The sequence below is a fragment of the Episyrphus balteatus genome, chromosome 2 (assembly GCF_945859705.1).
Source record: "Episyrphus balteatus chromosome 2, idEpiBalt1.1, whole genome shotgun sequence".
Lineage (NCBI taxonomy): Eukaryota > Metazoa > Arthropoda > Insecta > Diptera > Syrphidae > Episyrphus > Episyrphus balteatus.
The window spans coordinates 18,411,253-18,429,778 of NC_079135.1; the positions used below are offsets into that span (position 1 = coordinate 18,411,253).

At 29.4% G+C, this 18,526-nt stretch overlaps 1 protein-coding gene across 2 annotated transcripts in view; it reads right to left on the minus strand.

Annotated features, from left to right (window-relative positions):
- LOC129912072 (neurobeachin-like protein 1) overlaps nucleotides 1-18,526 on the minus strand; it is a 126,018-nt gene that overhangs the window by 81,402 nt on the left and 26,090 nt on the right. For both annotated transcript variants that reach the window (XM_055990177.1, XM_055990176.1), the window contains 2 exons: nucleotides 552-701; nucleotides 177-334 (listed from right to left, as the gene is read on the minus strand). In XM_055990177.1, the coding sequence (XP_055846152.1) occupies nucleotides 177-334; nucleotides 552-701 (308 nt within the window). The remainder of the gene's footprint in view (nucleotides 1-176; nucleotides 335-551; nucleotides 702-18,526) is intronic.

The following is an 18,526-nucleotide window of genomic DNA, read 5'->3' on the forward strand; positions in this document are numbered from 1 at the left end:
TTTTTTTTACTTGGAAATTTTAAAGCTTTGATATAGGGACTACACGAATCTATTTATCAGAGAGCAATTTTTTCCTCCTATCTACGGGCCTGGAATTATTTTTTCTTTGTAAATCTTAAGCACCTAAACAAACATTAGGATAAAAGACATTTTTTTCATTATAATTAGTAACTTACCCCGTGTACCAGGGTCCGCGGGGACCATAAAGGAATCTTTTGGCGGTTTTCCATTTCTTCTTAATGTAACTACTTTTGGTCTTTTGGTGAAGTGCTGAGGCGCTAAGTCGCGTCATTTCTTCTACTTGACGTACTTTCCATGGTACTACAATTTTTTGCTTTTTATAAAAAAAGAAATTAAAAAAAAAAAAATAAACAAAACAACAATTAAAATGATTATTTAATAAAAAGACAATGTTAAATTTTAACGCCAATGTTAGCATGTCTAAAATGTTGTGTAATTGATGTTAGCTCCAAAATAATTAAGACTATGATGATGATTATATCATTATTATGTTGCATTTAATTTTTTTTTTTTTGTATATTGTGTCTTACCTGAAAATGACGTCGATTTTCAGCTTGAAATGTACCACGTTTTTTGGATGCAGCTTTACAGGCTTCATAACATTCAGCCCAATAACGATTGATAGGTTCCCATAATGTTGATTCGATTTCACGTTGATAATTGTCAAAAAGTGGTTTTATCTACACAAAAAAAAAAATTCAAGAAAATGAAAAAGAAGAAGATTGCGGAATATTATATTTTCGTATTTGGAAAATTTGTTGACGGATTAAGACCACAGTTATTATATAATTCGAATGATTTCACTAATTATGTTACATTGAAAACTTAAAATGAATCGTGAAATATTGACATTATTTACCTACAAGTAATCCAATAAAAATTATGCATTTTTTAAACTGTTTAATATTCATTGTTGAATATAAAATTGATTGAATGAATTATTAATTTGAAAGAAGTGAAAAGACAATGGTTGTTAAATTATTCAAGTCAAACGTTTAATCTTGTGGTGGAAGAAGTAAACAAAAACTTAAACACGACTTTCAGCAAACAGTCATCACTTTATTAATCAGAGAAGAAAAAAGAATTATGTGACTAGGTATTCAAAATGAAAACAGTCGTCTTGGGATGGGTGGACTTAAAATGGCAATTTTGTCTTTTGTGGATGATACGCTAATTAAGAGAAAGAAATTTACTCCAAACAATAGTTAAACTATTCTAATAGTTTTCTTTTGCGTTTTATTTTTAATCTGGCAACAAATAATCTTCTACCTTAAAATATTTTTTTTTGTTGAATTACACGGTGTTACAAAAATGAGGTTTTAAAATATACGCGGGCGGAGACCTATCAGGTTTTGTAGAGCTAGTCGCACTGAATACGAAACGGTATTTGAAAATCCCCTAACACCCCCAAAATCTGGAGTTACGGGCAAAAAACGGTTTTTTGGACCTTCACCCATTGAAAAAATTCTAGCTTCGACAATTTTTTACCCATTTTCGATTTTTTTACAGTTTCTGATAGAAGATAAATATACCTTTTTAACAATGTATAAAACATGTAACTCGGTTAAACCACTTAGAATTTATAAGATGTCAAAGTTCAAAAATTCAATTTTTTTTGTCATTTGCCCAACTTCGGCATCAATTTAAAGTATATGTTTTCAAAACAACATGCTATTTAAAAAATATATTCTAAAACTATATCTATTTCCCAATTAATCGAGGTATTTTTTTATGAAAATCACTTCAAAATTGGCTTAGAAAAAAAAATTTTTCGATTTCAACCCAGATACAGAAATTCGAACTTTTAGGTATAGGACAAAAATGTTGTTTCGGCACGTAGTAGGATAAGTTGGGCGCCAAGTTTTGATGAAGGGTTTTTGTAGAGGAGCTCAATACAAACATTTTTTTCTTTGAAAGGGGGGTCTATCTCCCCCCATTTAGGTGGGAGGGGCATTTTTCTAAAAAAAAATTATCAAAATAAAAAAAAATTATTAAAAAACAACGGCAACACTTACAGTAATAAATGATACCATTTCCAAAGGGCAAAATTGTGCATTTAATTCTAATTTTTAAATCAATATAATATTACCAATAGTTTTTGAAATAATCGATTTCAAAATTAAAAATAGGGGAAAAAAAAATTTTTAAAACTTATTTTATACTATTTTTGTCCAGACTGTGAATTTTAGTAAAAAAAATTTCTCACACAGAAAACTGCCTCAATTGATTCCTTATCGAACCGTGAAAACTATATGTTTCTATGTCTTCTGGTTTTCGGGAAAATTGAAAAATTATTTTATCAGATTTTTCTTTTTTCAAAATATTTTTTGTTTTTATTTGTTTTTATTTTTCAATTTTCTCAAAAACTAGAAGACATAGAAACATATAGTTTTCACTGTTCGATAAGGAATTAATTGAGGCAGTTTTCTGTCTAAGTAATTTATTTACTAAAATTCACAGCCTGGACAAAAATAGTATAAAATGAGTTTAAAAAAATTTTTTTCCCCTATTTTTAACTTTGAAATCGATTATTTCAAAAACTATTGGTAATATAATATTGATTTAAAAATTAGAATTAAATGCACAATTTTGCCCTTTGGAAATGGTATCATTTTTTACTGTAAGTGTTGCCGTTGTTTTTTAATAATTTTTTTTTATTTTGATAATTTTTTTTAGAAAAATGCCCCTCCCACCTAAATGGGGGGAGATAGACTCCCCTTTCAAAGAAAAAAATGTTTGTATTGAGCTCCTCTACAAAAACCCTTCATCAAAACTTGGCGCCCAACTTATCCTACTACGTGCCGAAACAACATTTTTGTCCTATACCTAAAAGTTCGAATTTCTGTATCTGGGTTGAAATCGAAAAATTTTTTTTTCTAAGCCAATTTTGAAGTGATTTTCATAAAAAAATACCTCGATTAATTGGGAAATAGATATAGTTTTAGAATATATTTTTTAAATAGCATGTTGTTTTGAAAACATATACTTTAAATTGATGCCGAAGTTGGGCAAATGACAAAAAAAATTGAATTTTTGAACTTTGACATCTTATAAATTCTAAGTGGTTTAACCGAGTTACATGTTTTATACATTGTTAAAAAGGTATATTTATCTTCTATCAGAAACTGTAAAAAAATCGAAAATGGGTAAAAAATTGTCGAAGCTAGAATTTTTTCAATGGGTGAAGGTCCAAAAAACCGTTTTTTGCCCGTAACTCCAGATTTTGGGGGTGTTAAGGGATTTTCAAATACCGTTTCGTATTCAGTGCGACTAGCTCTACAAAACCTGACAGGTCTCCGCCCGCGTATATTTTGAGTGTTACACCGTGTTATTTTTCTTAAACAAAAACTTATTTGTGTTACGACCAAATTGAAACAAATTGTTGTTGTTCATTCAAGACCTTCAATATAAGAGTCTATTACATAGGCAGCATCGATGCAAGTTATAAAAAGGCATACGAAAGCACCTTCGAACTAATTTTATTTTTCTCATGTGAGGATATTCAAATCGGTCAGAATCCTGAGATTTAAAATCTCGAAAACCAAAAATCGTAACTGAAAAAAAAAACTTGATTACAAAATTTTTTAACTTTATAGGTTCTGCAGTTATTATTTTCTTTGAATGAGTCGAATTACATTTCATTCGAAAAAGTAAAATGCTAGCAAATAGTAGGCAATTAGTAAAAATAACAAATAATAATTTAAATCCAAAAGATAAATCGATGATAAGAAAAGGCAAATACGAAGGAAAAGAAATCAAATGAAACCTTTAAAAATCAAAAAATATGATTTTAAAGGTCCTTTTTTTTATTTTGAACTGCTTGCGCAGGTATTATTTCATTGTTTTTCATTAAAATAAAACAATTTTACTGCCTTAAGGCCCTTAAAGCTGGAATCTATGGGCGGCGAGCACCCCAAATATAGTAAGAAAAATTCTCAGGTAAGTTTTCAGGTGTTATCAATGAAAAAAATTGATCAATTCAGGGTTAATCCAATACTGTATCACTTTATTGTATCCTTATTTACATAAGTCTGAATGTTTAAAAAATAATTGGCGAATGGTTAATGTTTCATAAATTAATTTATCAACAATTCCAGGGACGTAAAAACAGAAAACAAAGAGGTTTTTTAGAAAAAAGTAGTTTTGGTTTTTTGTTAATTTCTCGATAATGACAAGATATTTTTTAATTTGGTTTTCTGTTTTTGTTTAAAAATAAGAGCATTGAATTTTAAAAACTAAATTAGTACTTAATTACATAAAATTTTTAATTACATAAAAATTAGTTTGAAATTTTTTTCCAATTTTTTTTTCAAAATTTTGATTTTAAACATTAATTTTTCAAAAACTGTGCTAAAAAATGGTTTTGTTTAAAATTTTTGTAAAAGACTAGGGTTTTGGCTTTACAAAAAGGTATAGCACGTTATTGTACATAAGTACAACCGTTGATTTTTAATAATTTTTTTTTTCCAAAATAAGTCAATTTTTTTTTAAATTGCCCCTCCCTGCTAAACGAGGGGGAATAGACCCCCCCTCCGATACGATTTTTTTCTTGTCTTGACCTAAACTACACCCTAGCTTTTTGGCACATTACTCCTGAATCACCCTGTATTATGTATTAATATAATAAGCATTTTCAAATATTTTTAAATAAGTTTAAGGCTAGATACGTGATTTCTGTTTTTTTAAATGCGGACAATCAAGGAAGAAAATAATACAGTTTATGCTCTATACTATTGAAAAGATAAGATTTCTATTTTTTTTATTTTCGCGCGGTTCCATCCCATTATTATTAGCTTACGTTCCATTGACCATACTCGATCTTTAACATTAAAAATAGACAACATTACATAAATAAAAAAAAAATTAATTAGGTATACCAAAAAAAAAAATGTCAAGCCAGAAAATTTAGAGCAGACAATTGCACAACTTTTCTTTAACTTAACAGGGACTGCGATATAGAGGGAGAACAAAATTTAGAATCTAACAATTTTTATTTTATTTATTTTTAGCACATTGTAATCGTTATGTATTAAATCTTAATTCATAAATTTCAATTTAAAAAAAAGAGTTCGTTGCTCAGCTCTTTTGTTTTTAAAAATATTTTGCAGTATTCTAGTAAAAAAAACAAGGTTTTTATACATTTTAATTGCAAACTTTTTCAAGTAAAAATATCTTTGTACAATATATAGATAGAACAAACCTTGATTTAAAAAATCATGTGCGATCCATCTCTTTTATAAAAACCAGAACATTAAAAAAGGTGTTAAGTCATCTTTTTATATTTTAAATTTCTTTTAATAACACTGGTTGGCAACGGATATAGAGCAAGAACCAAACCCTACTTTTTGAGAGGAATTTTGTGTGCTGAGTCCGAATCTGAAGTCAAAATTTCACTAGCACGTCACGTTTTTGAAATAATTCAATATTAATAGGTCAAAAACCCGTTTTTTTTGGGTACATTTGACATCGAATTACATCACCGTTAATTTTTTTTTTTTTGTAAAACTACTTATGCAATCTCAAAACGCCATATTAACACGTCCTAAAGGTATTTATATTTTTTCAAAATTATTTTTTTTCTCAAAGATATTGAAAAAAGAAATTTATGATAGATATTTCAAAATCTTGATTATTTTTTTCAAATTAATGAATGGTTTTTTGAATCAAATTCCATCTTGCGTCTTCTGATTTGGACTTATAAAGAGCAACATATTACGGAAAATATATATTTTTGACTAAACATAAGAAAAAACTCAATTAAAAATTAGTTTCTGAAGCTTTATAGCGAAAATAGTGATGAGTATAGCTCAAAAACTAGACGTGATAGAAAAAAATCTGTAAACAGTTTTGAATTCAGCATACTAAAGTCAATCAAAATCACCTTATAAAGTTCTTGCTCCCGACTTTTTTTAGTTTTTTGCCGACCAGTGTAATGTGAAATTCAAGACATAATCCATTTAAAAATAAGTGCAGTAAGGCTTCAATTTTGGATTCATATAGAAATTGTAAACGAATCACTTTCTAAAAAAACAGATCCTAAATGACTTAAAATTGCAATTTGCACAAAAATTTATTTCAGATCTTTATGTTTTTTAAAAGATTTTTTTACTTAATCTTGAAATAGGAAAATGCTTAAAAGATAACATCCTTTTCCTAATTGTGTTGTTTTATTACAGACAGATGTTATATTGCACATTTTATATTAAACTATCTCCAAATCGTTTAATACATAATAATACCTCATTTGTATTTTTCCATTTCACTCAAAATGTCTACATTATTACGGAAGCATTTAAGCTGTTCTACCAACTGCAAAACTTTTTTTTTACGATGATATAATCATACATCAACTTAAACTTAATGTGATACGCCAAAACACCGCTTGTCAAAACAAATCATTTTCATCAACATGTGTTTGATGTAAAATTTTTTGCAAACAATGTAATCAAAACCATGAAAAGAAAAAAATCGAGAGTGAATCTGTTGGTCCAAAAAAAAAAAACAATATCCAACCAACGACTATACACGACCGTCGCAAAAGATCCAAGAAGATCAACAATTCAACAAGTTCAAGTTCAAAAGTGAGGAAACGAACTGAAAAAAAAAATCTTTTTCTCCACCAAACGAAGCGTGTTGCACGTCTCGTGAAAAGTAAAATTTTGCAGCAAACCAATTCATTCGTTTGGAAGCATGCGGGTTAAGTGAAATGCACATCGAAGCAGAACACTGCACGATCTGTGAGACGATGAAGAAGACGACGACGATGGCAACGACGATTCCGATTCCCACCACGCGGAATCAACCAAGAAAATTACAGGTTCGGTAACTTGGCGTGTTGAGGTAGAGGAAACTTCAACAGCATTTGCAGCCACCTAAGAGATTGCAGTTGAAAACAGCCACAGCGCCAACATTATTTGCCGGCGTCACCGTCACCAACTTGATGATGATGATGATGATTAGGAAAGATTGGAACATCTCCCCAGCAAACAGTGGAGAATATAAGCTCCAAAACATCTGTGTGACAGTCCGTGGAAAAACGAATAAGAGAAAAAATAACGAAGTTTTATGACAACGTTTGGCTGAACCCGTGCAGCCACTTTATTACGGGGATTTAATTTTTTTTTTGTATTTCTTTATTTTTTTTATTTTTTTATGTTTGGAGATATGAATGAAAATAAAAACATAAAAATGGGAAAAAAAACCTATAAACTATGTCTGCGCGTGAAATGGAAAAAATACAAAATAGAAAAAAAGTAGCCAATGTATCTTTCTTTCTTTCTTGTTTTTTGTTGATTTTTAATAAAACAAGATACTTTCCTAGCTCACGATTTAGTTAGCAAAAGAAAGTCTTTAAGCTTTGTGCGATATTAGTTTGATTGTGGATTTCGAAGAAAGTTCACCTTAACGGAAAATTTTTGGAAGATTTTTTTGATTTTTTTGAATTTCTTGGATTACGATTAAAAGAATTTGATAGACAAAAATGCTTTTGGCATTTTTATTGACGGCTGTAAGTTTTTTTTTTTTTTTTTTCACTGTGAAAACATGGACTTTATACGAAAAGGACATTTTGAAGAGTGTTGTATAAGGAGTTAAAAAAATAACCCACAAGTGTTGAAATAAGATGTGAATTTTTTTTTAATTCAACTTTAAATTTTTATTTCCTCTTCTTAGCTTTTCAATTTATTTGTTTTTACTGAAATTGTGTATTTTTTGGTCTGAAAAAAAAGGTGTGTCAACTTGTAGTTTCTTTTCAAACAGGCTCCTGCAATCTGTGTCTTTTAAAACAATTTTTTTGTAAAGCCTGACTTGCAAATTTAAAAAATGCGTTCCAACTTTGGTGGTAACTTAGCAATGTAAATTCCAATAATTTGCAAATTCAAACTTTTTCTAAATATGGTAACAGCTGTGTTCCCGTGTTTTCTTTTTTGTATTTACTTTTTTTTAAACCGTTATTCCTTGGAGTAAAATTGTATTTTGTACCTATTTGGTAATCAAATTGAGTGGTTGTAAATTTATTTAACTCGTTGTGTCAAAAAATAAAAAATCTGCGTAACCCGTTTCAATTGCGTCCTGATCTACCATTTGATAAAGCTATTAGTCGAGTATGTGGCTTCATTTAAAGAAAATTTAATAAAAAAAAACCCGAATTTGACATTCCTTTAATGAAACGGATAATACAAACTAGTTTACTATGACAGGAAATATACCTGAAAATTTTAATTTCCGACATCTTTTTGATAAACAACCGAACGGAAGAAAGTTCATTAATTTGATGGCTTTTTAGATTGTTTACTTTATTTGCTCTAATTTTATAAAATTATGAGCCTATTAAGAGCGCTATGATGTAACTTTATGAACTGAAACCGGCTGTTAACTCGATTAGTGGTTCCGTTTTGGAAAATAGTTCACTGTTAGGAAGTTAAATGCTTTTTTTTTGTTTTGCAATTATTTTTCTTTATAAGCAGTTATACGATTAATTTGTAACAACAATTGCAGGGACCTGCTTTTGTATAAAAAAAAAATTATGGCATATGAATTAGGGCGGTTCTTATTTTTGAAAAAAAAAAAAAAAATGGAATTTGTATGCTCCTAAAGCTAACTACTAGTACTTTTTGGTGCAGTACATTTGTATGGCAGTGAATTTTTAAAAACAAATTTAAATTTAAATCTTAATCAAAATTTTCTTATATTATTTTTTAAACATTTAGAGCTGTATGGAGATACAAGAAAGTGACAAAGTATTGGATTAAGATTTAATCATTCCTTTTTTTTTTGATAACGCCTGAAAACTGACATGTGAATTTTTTGTCTTGGCCTCCCGACTAACAATTTTGCTTCTGTAAAGATTTATACATGCTTCTTTTGCTTCTATAAAGCTTTATAGAAGCTATTTTATTCGTTATGGTAACGCAGTGGAGCAGTAACGCAGTGCAAAATATCTAAGTATATTGTAACTTAATTGAATAACAAACAGCAAAAATGTTGTCACTGTAAAACTTTTAGCATAAAACTTTGTATAAAAATAGCAATAATACAAATTTTGTCTATAAGTGTCTCGGTCTTGAACGGGGTAACCAGCAGTGCTATTTCAACTATAATATTGAAACTATTGTATTGTATAGTTAAAAAGCCGAAATTGTAAGAAATTAGACGAATATTTAAAAAAAAATATTTAATACACACATTATGCATTCGATTTTTTTCAATGCAGAAAATTTTTTATTTGCTATATAAAATTTTTTTAATGCAAAATATTTGTATTTGCATTAAAAATTTTATTTGACATTTTTTTTTAGTGAAAATTATATAGTTTTCTTTTGCAATAAAATTTTTTTTTAATGCAAGTTTTTTTTTCAGTTGCGATAAATCTTTTTTTTTAATGCAAAAATTTTGTATTTGCAACAAATATTTTTTTTTAAATTTGTAATGGAAAACAAATGCATTAAAAAAAAATTTTTTTACAACCCATTTTTACGACCCCCATCAACCAAAGGATTTTAAGGCATCAAATAGCTTTTTGGTCCATGAATCTCAAAAGCATGCAACTTTATTTAAATTACACGCAAAAATTGTAAAATTTGTAATTTCTAAATAGTGTTAAAAACTACAAGTTTGCTTTTCTAAAATTTTGTACATTGGTGACGTTATTAATATTCGTTTAAAAAAGATAAATAAATCTCAGCAAAAAACATTGATAAAAACTTTTTGAAATGCAAGCAATTTTATTGTAAACAAATTTTATTTTATTCAAACTTATCCTCCATTAATAGTTTTACAAAAAAAAATTAAATTGTTTCTTTTGAAAGAAAAATATTTTTTTTTCTATGTTGGGTTACTTGAGTCATTTCGAGTTATACTTTAAATATATCCATGTGCCATTGTGTCATTTCTTTCAAATCCTAAGTGGATTTTAGCTTTCCATGAAAAAAGTTGTAAATATTTAGCAAACCAAAAGTTCAGTCAAAATCGGATTTATTACAAAAAAAAGTAGTACGTATACGCCCTAGTGTACGACTACCATATGCAGGCAAGTTACATTTACAGAAGTTTGTTAGAGACTATATTTGCTCACTTGCTTGTATTAACAATAAAACACACACTCAAATCATGATTTATGTTTACAGTTGTGTCGTTGTTATCTAATACATCTTAAGTCATAAAAACCTCCAGTGTGTCAATTCTTCGTTCAGAAAAAAAAAAGAAAAAATAAAGTTAGTTATTTATGAGTTATTAACTGACCCACCACCTTACTTAACGGTGTCTACCAGCCAAACATGGTCAGTTCATTGCACACCACACATGTTTTTAACTTTCTCACGCTCAATTATATGTGCAGTGAGTGAAAGTGTTTTTTTCTCGAATCGACAAATAAATTGTTTGAATAGCACCACCACCACCGCCTCCGAAAATTTGCGGAACATGAAAATACACTTGGAAAATACATATGGCAAGAGTTAAATTTATCTCCATTCTTCATCTTCACCTCCTTAGCCAACAAACATTTTAAACGGGTCTCTGAAACTGAATTCCAGGACTTAAGTGCTGAGATCATACAATTTACGATGACAGAAACAAACCCGTTTGAAAAATTTAAATGAAATTAAATCGAATGCCGTGCGTTGACGGGACGACTCAAAGTAGAAAAAAAAAAAACAAACAGTTCAACGATTTGTTTTAATGGCAGCCGTTGCAAAATCAAACAAACAACTTAACCGGGCCTTTACCACTACTTTTTGGCTTAAACAAAAAATCAACGCCATTGTCGATTGTGTCTTAGATAAAAATGTGCGAATTGAGAATGTTGCTCTTGTTTTCAATCAATGGGGTACCCGCTGTACGCACTCCTCTGATTTTATTTGAACTTGGAACCGGCTGACAGCCAGTAGCTGCAGCCAGCAGCAGCTTGCATTAACACACCTAACTCTGAAATGTAGCGAACCTTCTTTTTTTTTTGTTGTTGTGTTTTGAGGCCTGCAAAAAAAGAGAGGTCTACAAAAAAGTGCATGTTCGACCTAAATTTCTGATATGGTGCGTAAAAAAAAAAAAAAAACACTGGGAGTGTTAATAGTCTAGGATGGTAAAGTTTTTATAAGATAACGATCATGAATAGTAGCTTTTTCAAAGCATCAATTAAATTTGACTCAGCCAAGCCTATCATCAGCATCAAAATTAGATAAATTTGAATAACTTAATACAACACGCCTTCCTAGGCTATAAAATCTAAAGTGTATCTAATAGCCAAATATAAATTTTTTACCTCAAAGATAAATGTGTCTGCCTTTGGCTTTACAAGTTGATTCATACGCAGCCGTCAGTGGCTATTATGTGGTAATTAATTTGTTGTTAATTGCAGTTTGTTTGGGTCTGGAGGAATTACAAAAAAAATGCAGACCTTGGAGGAATTTCTTTCACCGTTTTAGTGTAACAATTTAGTAATTATCTTACTGCTGGTGCATTATGAATTGAAATGAAATTCGTATTTGACAACATAATCCATTTTTTTTTTTCAAAAAGAAAAGTTTTATTTTTTTGTTTATAGAAAATACTGCCTTTTACAACAAATTAATTGCTACTTTTAGTATTGCTATTTTAGTCAAACAACTTTAATGAAACGGTTGTTTCATCTATGTAACATTCGCTATTAAATTCAGGGAGCGGGTACATTAAACTCTGGGTTGAAAAAAATCGTTCTTTAATTGTTTTATTTACAAATAACAAAAAAATATTTACATTAAAAAATATATTTATTGCAAATAAAAAAAATTTGCATTAAGAAAAATATTATTGCAACTGAAAAATATTTGCATTTAAAATAAAATTGTTATTGCAAGTTAATACATATATTTTGCATTAACAAAATATTTATTTCAAATCAAAAAAGGTTTTTATTAAAAAAAAAACTTTTGTATTGTAGCCAAAATTGTAAGAAATTAGACGAATATTTAAAAAAAAATATTTTTTAATCCACACATATTCCATTGGTTTTTTTTTCATTGTAGAAAATTTTTCATTTGCAATATTTTTTTTAATGCAAATATTTTTTAGTTGCAACAGGTACATTTTTTTTAATGCAAATTTTTTTCAGTTACAATAAATATTTTATTTTTAATGCATTTTTTTTTCCAATTGATATTTTTACAATTCTGATTAAACTTAGATCAAGTAAAGTTAAATTTAGCTAAAAAAAAAAAATTAAAAAGTCAAATTTAGAAAAATTCAACAGTATTACAAAAAATTTAAATTTAGGTAGCTTGCATTCTATTTCAAATTTTAATATATCAAATTTTAATTTTTTTTTTACGCAATCAAAATGCGTAATAGTTTAAAAATATAATATGCGTTAGTCAAGTAAAGAAAACACTTAATAAATTGATACTATACTTGTGCCCTCGTTATGTAAATTATAGGCTGTCTTTCATTTGGGGTCGAAAAACATAATAAATTACAATATTCGCTTAGATTGCAAACAATTTGAACTAAATTTTATGAGCTTAAAAGTAAATAGCAGCCTTAGTAGCCTTCAATATAACAATTTGTAATCGCTCAAGATCTAGTTTATTTAATATAATATACAAATATTTATTATAATATTGTGATTTTACACTTTTAACGACTACGGTGAATCATGATTTTGACCGGTATGTGATTTTGTAGGCGGGGCACAGTGGTACTTTTTAGTTTCAGAAATCATTCGCACGGTGTAATTTCTTGATGAAAAGTCATGAAAATGGTACACTGAAGAATATTAATATGAAGATGAAGAATACGAATAAGCTGTCAACTTTTTATTCTACAAAATGGTGGCTCCAAATGGCGAGAAGAACAATAGTTAAAATAGAATTTTGTTTTCTAAACGAAAAAGTTAGAAATACAGCTTAACACATATACTGAATAGGTGTTCGATTTTGGATTTAGAGTTGTTTATTCAATGAAAAAACTTAAAACATTTTGAAAACAAAGTCCAAAAAGTGCCAAATTAGTAACAAATACTTTAAGACCTTTAATTATGTTTTATCTTTGATTATTCTGAAAACTTTTCTATTTATTTTCAAAAAAAAAAAAATTTTGGCGTCATAATTTTTTTTTAAAGTAAAGATTAAAAATAATGAAAAAATAAAAAAAAAGTCTTTTTCAACAAAACAGAATATTTTTCGTTGAACCAAAACATACTTTTCTAATAGATATTAATATTCTAAATATTTGCACTCGTTCCAAAACAAATTTAAAACGTTTTTTGAAATATACACGTAAAATAATAAACAAAGTGAAAAAAAAATAATGAAAATTATTTTTATTTTTAAGCGGAGTGATTGAATATAATTCAATTAAAAAGTTAATAACTTTTTATTATTAAAAAGTTAAAGTGACCTCAACTCCATATGCGTTTCGTCACTTTAACTTTTTAATAATAAAAAGTTATTAACTTTTTAATTGAATTATATTCAATCACTCCGCTTAAAAATAAAAATAATTTTCATAATTTTTTTTTTTTTTTTCACTTTGTTTACTTATTAGCCTGACCACGGGCAATTGTTTTGAGGTGCAAGAATGTAACCATGTTCCCCTAAAATATTAAAATTCACAGTCTATTCAGGTTGTGATTTTTATAAGTGTCTGTATTCATGGACCAAAATTTGCGTCTTAGTAAGGGTATGACAGCATCTAACTGATGAGCCCACTGTCATACCTGGGCGAAACGCAAATGGAGTTGAGGCCACTTTAACTTTTTAATAATAAAAAGTTATTAACTTTTTAATCGTAAAATAATAGGTAAAACACTTTAAAAAAATCTTCTTAAAATTAAATTTTTTCCTAAAATAAATGGAACTCGCTAAAAATCTGTTAAATTTAAAATGAATTTCATTTTATTTTGATAAGAATTTTCACATGGTAAAAAAAAACGACTAAAAATGAAAAGGTTCTATATTAATTCTATGAGCATTTATATCAATATTGAAAGATTTTTTTAAAAAGGAAATTATTTAAAACTAATGTCAAAATAATCAGTTAATCATAATTAGTGAATTAGCCTGACGGTAAAGCACGCCCCAAAAGTTATTGTAGGATCGATCCCCAGTGGCAGTCAAATTTTGTATCAGTTTTTTTTTTTTTTTTTAATTTAAAATGTCTTCGCATAAAAATAAAAAGGTTTTCTTATTAAATTAAGTAGATTCTTTTATTAGCATATTCAAGAAATTTAAGACAACATTCTTCTTTGCCAAAAAATACAGAATTTTCTTGTTTTTAGCATGTCTTTTTTCCTCCGTTTTGAGAACTTCAAAATGAGTCTAAAATTTGTTTTTTTGTAGATTTTTTAATGGAACACTCGCGCAATATGTTCTAACATTATAAGTGGAGTATAATGGTATTTTTTGCGATTTTAGTATTTAAATTTAGAGCTCGCTACCATTCAGCAGACATGGATAGTAATACTGCATTATGTTAGATAAAAACAAAATTTTGACTCTCAGATATACATAGTATCTCCACAAAACTTGAAAATACACAATTCAGTCCAATGTCAGAAAGCATAAAGTTTCGAAACCTTTTTGCTAATACAACTCAACTAAACGTATGTTAGAGACGATTTTAATATATTTTTTTTTTTTCAGATTCTTGCTGTCGCTGAAATTGCATTATGTACTTCAACCGAAACTACCAATGTAAAATCAGTTATTCAAACCCCAATGTCACTAAATAATTCAACAATGCCTCCAATTCTTGATGCAACTGCATCAAAACTAATTAGATATCGCAGTAAACCACCACCCAATTTTTTCCGTCACAAATCTCAACCAAATAAACGTTCAAGACCTCGAGTTATAAAATCACCAAAAATAAAAAACAATCGACCTGTATATACACAACATTTCGAACAAAACTTACAACCTAGTAATTTTTACAAATTTAAACCAGAAATTCATACAAGTACATTAGCCTACAAACCATCATATACTAGCTATGAAGAAATTCACTATGAAGTTAGACCAGAATCCTATCCTAAAAAAGAATCCATCAATTATGAAACACAATCAATGGATTTAGATTTTTATGGAGAAACTTATCCGAAAAAAAAAGTTGTAACACAGTATGAATATTCAAAACCACAAAAAACTTATTCGAAACCACAAAAAGTTGTACAACAATTTGAATTTTCAAAACCACAAAAAACCTATTCAATCCAACAACAACCACAAAAGACTTATGAAAGTCCAAAGGAACAATCTTTTGATTATAGCTATCCTTCTAAACCAGAAGTTCATTATGAAATATCTTATCACGAAGAGTCCCCAGAACAGGAGTATCACCATCCAGATCCACCACCATCACCACCAAAACAAAAGTACGAAGAATTTTCATCATATGGACCTCCTCCAAAGAAATTCCATCAAACAGAACAAGTGTCTTATCAAATTCCGGACAATAAATATGAAGCACCTGCAAGCTCGTATCATCCTCCAGAACTTCCCTCCAAAGAAGGACCTTATCAAATTTATGATAAAAAGCTTCCTAACAATGGTTACAAATACAACAATGACTTTGCCGAACCACCAACTGATATCCACATCATTCATTCCCCGTCTTATGATATAGAACCGTTGCCAAAACATGTTCCTCAGCAAAATTATGAGAAACCACATGAAACCTACGGACCTCCTCCAAGCGACATCTATGGACCTCCACATAGTGTCTACGGTCCTCCAGAGTATAACAAACAATCTATGGAATCATACCATCCACCAAATAGTGGACAGTTTGCAGAACCTCCTGGATCATATCTTCCTCCACCTCATCTCCCCGATGACTTACCTCTGAATAAGAACCACATGCCCCCAGGTTACGATTACCCAAAGAGCAGCTATGAAGTCCCTCTTTATGACCCCATTCCATTTGAATCCACAACTGCCGAACAGGATTTCTTCCCTCCAAATCACTATGATGGTGCAGCTCAACATGAGCATGTCTCAGAGTCAAATACCCATATTCAGCATATTCCATCAAGTCCCACCATCACCTCGACGACTTCGACCAAACAAAACGATGAACATCAAGTTCAACAGGCAAATACAAAAGTCAATCGATTTAGTCCGACCAACAAGCGTCGATTTAAAAAACCCAATCGTTATCAAACTACTGCAAAAGTTCCCACATCTTCTGAAGAGAATTTCTTGCCAGAAGCCCCATCTTCAGAGTTTATAGATGAGGTGATATCCACCACCAGTTCAAGACCTCGCCGGAAGAGGAAACGCACAAAGGCACCTCCAGTAGCTGAAAAACATAATTTAGATGCTCCAGAGCTGGAAGAAGCTTTTGAAACAGGTCGCGATCATCGCATCGATGAAGAACTAACAGCAGCTTCAGATATAAAAGAAAATATTAAATCCCCCCAAGAGCCTCAGAGTAAAATTAAAAAAATCACTGAATTTTCCTCTACAAATTCATGGAATCCAATGAGAATACGAACAAAACAAACAAATCCTCAGCGAGGACAGCGATTAGCTTCTCCTCCAACAAGTTTGAATGATTTAAAAAATGTCGAAGTGATATCGATACAAAAATCACATTCACATAGTTATTATGCGGGTACGGAAGCACCGACGACAAAACGAACAAGAACAATGACTTCTCGAGCGGATGCAATAAAAATGCCTACAGTTTCGACAACAACGACAAGTCGAACTGAAAATGTTATGAAACCTACTCGAGGTGGATTGGTAATTGATACAACTTATTTTAAAGTGAAAGGACATGATGAAGATCAAGAGTATTATGATGGCACGGGAAAGTTGCCAAAGAATCATAAAATGTTTTAAAAGTTTGGGGGCTAATTAGTGTGTAGGATTAGTGAATAAGCTCATTTGTAATTATTTATTTCATAAGATCTAAGGTGCTCAAAGACTAAATACACAAAAAAAAAATTAATTATATAAAATTGAAGATGTTATAATATTGAACCATTTTGTTTATATTTCGAAGCCTTACGCAGTTTTCTAGCTGACCAAGAGGAATGAGACAATGTGAGTCGGATGATACTTACTACTTTGATTTAGGAATAACTAGGACGAGAACATGATTATTTACAGTGATGTTAATTTCAAGGATAATTTCACAAAAATATTTGTTAAATATAGTTAAGTAATAGTAACCAGTTAGTTAGAGGATTTCGAAAACGCTAAATCTTTGTCGTCAATTTAACATCAAGTGATTTTTTCACATGATTTTTTGATGTTGTGTATAGAGCGGAGAATGCTTTTGCGATAGCTGCTCTCAATCACTCTGGTCTTTCACTGAGCAGAGAACAATTGCGATTGCTCTTTAATATCCCTGGTCACTACTCAGTCCCCAGCATTACAAAAAATCCAACCCACTCGAATTTGCTATTTTCTTTTTTTTTCGTATACAATGATGAACATGTGCTGCTCAGTTGTCATTTTCATTTTATTTATTTTATATTCCATATTTTCAATCATTCTTCAAATTAGAAAGAAATTTAAAGAGTAACTTGCGGCGTTAACTGCTATATAAAGAGTGATTAAATAGCAGCTATTAATAGCTGCTCTTTTTATATGCTGCTCACTGCTAAAAATAGCTTTTTAGCACACCCCTTGTTGTGTATATAAGACAAAATATTAAAATTTTATCCTATTTCACTTTTTTTATTTCGTGCTGTCTAATATGACGGCATTGCAAACAGGTTAGATTTAAAACAGTTTAACACAAAAGCAAAGAGGGAATTAACAAACATTGCATTTAACTGTAATAGCAATGAAGAATTAAACATACAAAAGTTAAAACAAATGTATTGAACTAAAAATAGAAACTAAAAAAGAGGCATTATAAACCCTTATATTAATGACTGTTTTGTTCTTCCCATTGCATCATCACAATTCGATTCTATTGTAAGTTAAGTATTACTGGTATTACGAAGGATTAATGTTTGTGCATTTTGCATAAGGTATTTGTGGAAAACAATATTCTGTAAATTGTATTCATGCTATTAACAGTTAATTCGTCTTTCAATTGAGCATTTTTGTAAGTTAAGTAAAACCTATAGGTGTTTAAAAACCCTGTTAAAGAAATTGATGCCAAACAAATGCAAATTCTATATTAGAAGTAGACATGGTAAATTTAATTAGACTATTATGTTTATCACTTTCTTTCATAGACTCAAGACTGTACCTCTCGACAGCAACAATTTATATGTACGGTACACGGTTGTGCCTTTTATGAACTTTGACCTCGAAAATCATTTCTTTTGCCACTTCTTGACGAAAATACATACATTTTTTTATATTTAAGAAATTCTATTTCCTGACACCTTAATTTCTCCCAAATTTTATTATTTTCAATATCTTCAAAATAATGGCTTTAAAATAGGAATTAAATAGAATAAAATATCAAGAAATTATTAGACTTTCGATTTAGGTGTTACTCTCCATTCAACTCTAAATTAAAGAAAATTTTTCCAATTCCTATTTTTTCGTTGAACTAAATTATAATTTTG